The sequence below is a fragment of the Cornus florida genome, unplaced genomic scaffold (assembly GCF_030987335.1).
Source record: "Cornus florida cultivar Cherokee Brave unplaced genomic scaffold, ASM3098733v1 CherokeeBrave_3.0.0_Hap2_Chr02, whole genome shotgun sequence".
Lineage (NCBI taxonomy): Eukaryota > Viridiplantae > Streptophyta > Magnoliopsida > Cornales > Cornaceae > Cornus > Cornus florida.
In genome coordinates this window covers 36596836-36604906 of record NW_026775572.1, presented here as the reverse complement: position 1 = coordinate 36604906, position 8071 = coordinate 36596836, and the positions used below count along the sequence as shown (strand labels likewise).

General features: G+C 46.0%; 1 protein-coding gene across 1 annotated transcript; it reads right to left on the bottom strand.

Moving 5' to 3' along the window:
- Positions 1-2203: 2203 nt before the first annotated feature.
- LOC132296047 (uncharacterized) lies at positions 2204-3478 on the bottom strand. The gene has a single exon (XM_059794294.1). It carries the CDS (start codon positions 3476-3478, stop codon positions 2204-2206), a length of 1275 nt encoding a protein of 424 aa, XP_059650277.1.
- Between the last annotated feature and the right edge of the window lie 4593 nt (positions 3479-8071).

The following is an 8071-nucleotide window of genomic DNA, read 5'->3' as shown; positions in this document are numbered from 1 at the left end:
CGCTAAACCGTATGCAAGTCCCCGGCAACGGCGCCAAAAATTGATCGGTTGATCAACTATACATCAACCTTCGCAATAGCACGAATCATTGTAAAATAGGGCTATTGGTCGGGTAAGTCGAACCACTGGGACTACGCTAGTCTATGGCAACCTAAGTATCTAGAATTGTTCTTAGAATGATAAGGGGTAATAAGGGTTTATTTGATCGTCACTAAACTAGGAATTCAAAGTGCATAAAACAATAGTGACTTGCAAGAATTAGATAAGATAGAACAATAGAGAAGAGACTAGGGAAGAGACTCCACAACCATCAATAAGCATGCTAGGATATGATTTACCTAGGGGAATAACATATATGTATAACCATGGGATGCAACAACACAAATTATTACATTCCCTTCAAGAAATTTATGAAATCAATAGGTAAGAATAACCTATCAAAGCATTGCATGTTTTGGTTACCTAAACTAGGTGTAACCTTAGACATACTCACTAAGCATAGAGTTATCAAGCCCTTAATCACATAGTAGAAGCACATGACATAGAATCCAAGAATAATCTATCAAAGGAAGATCCTAAGCAATAGATTATCAAATCTCCTAAATATCATGCCATTAACAACACTTCCATAAACTCCATTCTATTGTCACTATGAAAATGTAGCAATATAATCATAGGAGAAAAACCATCTAAGACAAGATATTTAACTCAAGATGATTATGTATAGATATTGAAATTCATTACATCAAATGAAGAGCTCTAGTTCATGGAAGGATTACATACATATATTAACCCCCAAATATAAATCAAAACAAAGCAAAGCTTACAAAATGGAGCTTCATCACCTCCCTAGAAGAGGTTTAGTTACCCATGGTGGCCCTAGATGAAGGAAGAAGCAAGGCTTTCCCCTCCATTTTCGAGCTTCCTCCTTGAAGCTTCAAGAACTCCTCCTCCTTGCTCTCTTCTCCCTCCTCTAATCTTGTAGAATGAAACTTATGAAATGTGTGGCTCTTATCTACCACCAAACTAGGCTCTCTCTCTCCTCCAAAAACATCCCCAACCACCTCATAAAAGAGGGCCATCCAAAATTGGAAATTTTAGAGCACAAGTGGGCTGTCTCATGGAACAAACTGCCCAAATTTCGAGTGCTCGAAATAGGGCCTCGAGCACTCGAATTTAGTGTAAAAAGCTCCATGCTTCACTTGCTCCGCCCAGACCTACTTTGATGAAATGGCCATAACTTTGAGCTCCGAACTCCGAATGACGAACCGTTTAAAGATTTGGAGAGCTGATTCAGAGCTTTAAAAACTTCATGTTTTGATGAAGACCCAAATCTCAAGTCTGGTTGGTCAAAAATGGGGAGAAAGGCAGTACTTCAGTGCTGCCAGGCAGTTCTGCGCACCTCTGGTAACAAGGCCATGACTCTCTGTTCCGAGCTCCGAATGATGAACCGTTTGAAGATTTAGAAAGCTAATTCAGAGCTCTAAATCTTTCATGTTATGATGGAAGTCCAGTTCTCGAGCTTTCTGGGTCAAAATTGAGAGCAAAGTCCTGATTCCACTGCTGATCCCGTGAAGCAATCTGCCCTAATTTCGAGCACTCGAAATAAGGCCTCGAGCACTCGAAAATTGGCCAGAATGCCCTATGCTTGGTTTGCTCCGCCCGGACCTACTTTGGTAAAATGGCCATAACTTTGCGCTCTGAACTCCAAATGATGAACCGTTTGAAGATTTGGAAAGATAATTCAGAGATCTAAAAACTTCATGTTTTGGTAGAGATCCAATTCTCAAGGATGGTTGGTCAAAAATGAAGATCAATGGAGAATTTCATTGCTGCCAGGCAGTTCTGCGTACCTCTGGTAACAAGGCCATAACTCTCTGCTCCAAGCTCCGAATGATGAACCGCTTAAAGATTTGGAAAGCTGATTCAGAGCTCTAAGTATGCCATTTTATAATGGAAGTCCAGTTCTTGAGTTTGCAAGGTCAAAATGGCGAGCAAAGTCCTGACTCCACTGCTGCCAGAAATTCAGAATTGTGCCTTTTGATGGCCAAAACTCCACAAAGCCTTGCTTTTGCTCCTTTTTTGGCAAATAGACCTGAAAATATATACATACACACAAATGAAGATAATCTACTTAAATAATCAAACGATGGACTTAACTAATGCAATTTAGGGCGCTTGAATATACAATATTCGGCGCTTATCAGTAATACCCTTGCCCTTGTATTCTTCGGTACAGACTTAAGGAATTGTCGCCGCAGGTGTGCCTATGAATTTCATCCAATACTTTTCCTGCCTCTTCTTCTCCGATGCATCTTGCCAAGGTTCCGCCAGGCGCTCTAAAGTACAACACTCCAAAATACAGCGCAAAATTTTTTAGTTCCGACAAAGGAACCTCGCCCGTGCCGCACTTCAGCTGCGATTCATAGTGAGCTTGCCAGTCTTCCTTGTCTTCATTGCCCGTGCACTTTATGTTGTGTAGACATGACTCATTCTTCCTGTGAATACGGATGTCTACTGATTCTCCTGTAATCTCGACCTTGGATGCCAGAGTGGCCAGGGCGTCCGGATGCCGGTTAGCATCCCTCGGTGCATGGGTTATTTGGAGCTCACTAAAGTGACCACTGAGCTTCTGGATAATAGTTCTGTATGCTGCCAAAGCTGGCTCTTTGATAGCATAAGAGCCATCTAGTTGTTTTACCACCAAGTTTGAATCCCCTTGCACGTGCAACTGCTTGATTTTAGCTTCCCAGGCCGCCAGAAGACCCAGTACCAAAGCTTCATACTCTGCTGTGTTATTAGAACATCCAAAGGTGAGCTTGTATGAAAAATTTCGGGCTTTCCCCTCTTCAGGGGTTAACACTACTCCTGCGCCCCCTCCTATAGAGGTTGATGATCCATCAAATGACAGAGTCCAGATCATGTTCTCATCCACGCAACAAATCGACTCGAATTCATCGAGGGGAAGATCATCCTGCACCGGCTCGAAATTTTCAAAGGGGAATTGGGCTATCAGATCTGCCAAGGCTTGACTTAGGATGGCCCGTGGTGCTAGACAATGGATATCGAACTCGGCTAACATTAAGAGCCATCGTGCCATTCGCCTCGAAATGATTGGACACGAGAGCAGATATCTCAACGGGTCACACTTGGTGATGAGATGAATGGTATAGGCTAAGAAATAATGGCGGAATTTCTTGGCTGCAAAGGCGAGGGAGAGGCAATGGCGTTCTATCGGAGAATAGCGTGCCTCGACACCTTGCACGACTCGGCTGATGTAATACACGGGGCGCTCTTGACCGTCCTTTTCCTGAGCGAGGAGCGCCCCAATAGAGCGCTCTGTCGAGGTAATATAGAGTTTGAGGGGAATCCCTGTCCGAGGAGCTATCATGGTGGTTGGCGATGAGAGCAGTTTCCTGAGACAGTCGAGAGCCTGCTGGTGTTCGTCGCTCCATCTAAACTCGGACTTTTCCTTCATCAGAGCGCCAAAAGCATGTGTTACTTCTATGAGCACCGATATAAAGTGTCGTAAATACGAGGCCCTTCCTACTAAACTCTTCAGTTACTTGAAGGACCGTGGCGGGGGCATTTCTGTGATAGCTCGGGCCTTGCTTTGCTCGATGTCGATCCCTTGACGATGCACTATGAAGCCCAAGAAACGGCTGGCCTCGACCCCAAAGGTGCATTTCAGTGGATTCATCCTTAGCTTAAACTTCCGACATCTTTCGAAAACACTTCTCAGATTAGTCAAATGCTCACTACGAACTCAGGATTTCACCACCAGATCATCTATATAGTCCTCCATTTGCCTGTGCAACATGTTATGAAAAATAGCTGTCATGGCCCGCTGGTAAGTAGCCCCTGCATTCTTCAGGCTGAAGGGTATGACTGTAAAATAGAAGTTTCCCATGGGGGTGCGGATTGCTGTTTTCTCTGCATCACACTGCGCCATTCTAATTTGATTATATCCGTTGTATCCATCCATGAACGAGAACATTTCATGCCCTGAGGTTGAGTCTACCAAGTTGTTAATTATAGGCAGTGGAAAATCATCTTTTGGACATGCTTTGTTCAGATCTCTGAAGTCAACACAAACTCTAATTTTTCCATTCTTCTTTTTTACTGGAACCACATTCGCCAACTACGTGGGATGTTGAATTGGTTTGATAAAGCCGGCAAGCAAAAGCTTCTGCACCTCCTCTTTTATCTGCAACTCAAGCTCTGGCCGAAAACTTCTTTGCACCTGCTTAACCGGGCATGCATCCGATCGCACATTAAGGTGGTGAGCCACTACCCGAGGATCTAGTCCGGGCATTTCCTCATATGTCCAGGCAAAGACATCCTCGAATTCTTTGAGCAGAGCTACCAGTGCCGTTTTTTCACTTCCTTCTAACTTTTTATACACATAGATTATCCGGGAGTGACCGTCATTGGCTAAATTAACTTCCTCTACTTCTTTCTGACTGAGCCGAGCGAATTCGCCTAACTCCATTTTGGCCTCCTCATAGTTCGGAGATTCTACCTGACATGACTCCACTCGGGGGCGCGATCTCCCCCTAGATCGTGCCCCCCAACACCGTCATAAGCGGTATGCCACTCTCCCGTCGGCTAAACGTATCCTTTTGCAGACAGCTGGCTTCCTTCGGCTAGCAGTCGCTCCTGGCATTTTCTCCTCCTTTTGTTGGTCGACATCCTCCCACTTCGGTAGAGGAAGGGCCCTTAATGGTTGTGGTTCCTCTGCATCTTCTAACTCGTTAAAGAATCTAGCCTCTACCATGTGAGACTCTCTTTTAGTAAATGGTCGATCAGAGCAGCGGACCATCACCTGTTTCCCGTTCCAGAACCCCTTCATGTATTGGTGATACGAGGATGGTACAATCCCGAACTTGTGTATCCAACTCCTACCTATGAGCAAGTGGTAAGAGGTATCCGAATCAATGACGTGAAACTTCACTGAACTTTTGAACTTCCCAATGGCCAACTCGGCCGTCACGTGCCCCACAGTTCTCCGAATATCACTTCCAAACCCGGCGATCTGTGTTGGCCTTCGGATAAGTTTCTCGTCTGGTAAACCACAACGGTGAAAGATTTCCAGAGGCATGATATTGAGGGACGAATCATTATCCAGAAATACCCGCTTGAGCTCGACCCTATTGAGTGAAGCCGTGACATACAATGGCCTGTTATGCGGAGTAGGGACACATTTATCTTCCTCTGTAAAGACCAAAGCCGACCCTGCTGACCTTTATGATACAGGGAGTGACGCGATAGACGCCACCTCCTTGACACCCTCCTTTGCTGCTAGCCACAGAAATTTTGCTATTTCCTTCTGGGCAAAAGGAGAAAAATCCATCTTTTGAAGAATATTCTTGACAGGAGCCGCTTCTAACAAGTGAAAGGCCTCGAGGTCATCTCTCTGCACTAGCGCGATCTCGGCCGCACCACCCTCGGTCTCTTCCCTTTCGGTCTCCCTGCCGGACACCATCATTGCCACTCCACGATCATGTGCAGGGAAAGGCTCTTCCCTCACATCTCTGGGGGGAAGAATGAGTTCACCGTTAGCAATTTGTCTGTGAAAGGTATTCCGCAATGCTTAGCAATCATAAGTAGGATGACGAGTATACCGATGATACATGCAGTACTTGGTGTGGGCCATTTTTTCCGAGGTGGGCTCACGAGCGACCTCTGGCAGCCTGATGTCTCCGTGCTGGATCCATTTCTTGAGGATGGTTTCCACCTCTTCAGGGGTACATGGGAACTGGGGAGGCGCTTTGTCCGGATTCTTTGATCGAGGAGCACTGGATGGTTTCGCGTTCTTCTTTCTGGGGGGCTCGTCTGCGGCCGAGACTTGGGGTCTCCGTCTACCCCGATACTCCTCTTGCATAGCACCTTGCGCACAGATAGCGAGATTACTTGCCAAGTTCCGAGATGCCTCAATTAAGTCAGCAAAGGTGAGGAGTTTCAGATTAATAAGGTGAATGCGGTAAGACCCCTGCATGCCTTGTATGCAAATCTTGGCCAGCGCTTCCTCTTCATGCGTTTCATAGCATTCCATAGCCCGATCATGAAATCTATGAACATGTGAGAGCAAGTCCTCCCCAGGGCCCTGGACTTCTTTGGTCAGGGAGAGGGTTGTCACCCTCTTTTCTACTTGAAAGAATTTGGATTGAAAGATGGTAGCCAGCTGGCTCCAAGTGGTAAGTGACCTAGACTCCAAATTCACGTACCACTTGTAAGCCCTATCCGTGAGAGTTTTTGAAAATTCCCTAAGACGTAGAGTATGATCATTTCTGAAGGGTCCCAAGGCCTCAATAAACCGTACCACATGCTCTCGCGGGTTCCCTTTCCTTCTATCAAACTTGCTGAACTTGGGGGTCAAATACCCCGGGGGGTAAGGGAGAAGCGCGATGGATTGCGCGTAAGGTGGTTCAGGGGCTGCCTCCTGCATCAGCACATTCTTTTCGTTTCGTAATAGTGTTTGCAGGTCCGCCATAGTTACATATGGCGACCGCTGCACAGGGTCCTGTTGATGTCCGAATTCTTCCGAGCTCGTGTCTCTGTGACGAGCCTCCCTCCGATCGGTACTCGGCATACTTAACCTTACGGGTGCCATGAGAGGAGTACTACAAAGGGTTCGGTGAGCCCGCAACGGTGTATCTCGCGACCGCCTGCGTCGACTGGTGGCTCGTCTTGCCTCAACTGACGACTAGAATGTCTGTCGCGCCGGATTACCCGGGGTTGCATGTTCCCCAGTAAACTCATCAGGAAGGTTGTCACTCGAATTTGCACCTCGCCGAAGTGCTCCTTGGTCAGCAATATGCCGCAGCAAGGTCACTACCTCCCTCTGAGTGCCTTCGAGCTGCTCCATTCTGTGCGACAGTGCGTTATGGGCTTCGACTAGTGCATCAGGGTAGATAATCCTAGTTCCAGGGAAGTACGACCCAGGCATACTTACAGATCCATCGTAGCCCTCGCCTAGGGCAGGGCTGGTTTGAGAGGGCGGACTAATCTCTCGTATGCTTGACATGGGTGAACCGCTCCTCCCCAGTGAAGTTACCAAAATATTGATATACGTGCCACGACGTCTGCTTGAATGGCACCATCTCTGAAAATAAGCACACCTGGCCAGTACTTATCTGGCGTGCTCCTGAAAGGACTAAGTATCCTCGAGCTACTTGTTCTATAACTGAACTCACTGGTCGAGGAAGGGGGTCGCTCCCTTTCCTCTTCTGTGGACGCGCCCCACTCCAGTCGGATGGGCCCCTCCTCCTCTCTTTTACGAGGTTGCTTCCTGCAGGCGTAACCTCAGGCATTTTTTCTCTCGAGTTCCCTTTAACTGTAAGGACCTTGAGACGCAAAGCTCGGCTAGCTCACATTTATCAAACTGACTTTTCTATTGAGCTCCCCTCGGCTAGCTCAAATTTATGAAACTGACTTTTCTACTGAGCTTCCTTCGGTTGACTCACATTTACAAAATTAGCTCTTTGGGGAGCTCTTTTTGATTAACCCATTCTTCATAAAGCTGACCACTCTATCGAGTTCCATTCATTTTACCTTATTTACAAAAACTGGCTTCTTTATGAATTCCTTTCAGTAAGTTTATTTCTTCACAAAGTTGAGTTCTCTAGCAAGCTCATTTTCATAAAGTTAATTCATAGCATTTCTTTCGATCAGCTCGCCATTTGTGTAAATCTCCTCACTTTTATATGACTCGTTTTTGTAAAACGCCCATCTCTGATGAGCTCTCCTCGAGAAAGCTCATCTCCTCAAATTTGACTTCCTTGGCAAATTCATTTCTGTTAGACAAACTTGTCCTTCTAATGAGCTCTCCTTGAGGAGTTCATTTTCATACTTCTTTAAAGAGTTCATTTAGTTTACCTTTGTAAACTCATCTATTTTATAAGCGTTCCTCGATGAGCTCATTCTCATACTCTCGTAGGGAACTCAGTTAGTTCACTTATATCATAAAGAATTCCATTCTTTACCTCAGTCTTTTGCTCGAACTCCCTCCTCGCAGCTTCTAGCTTTCTCCTAGCGACTTCGAGCAGGGGGGCAAAATGTTGATATACGT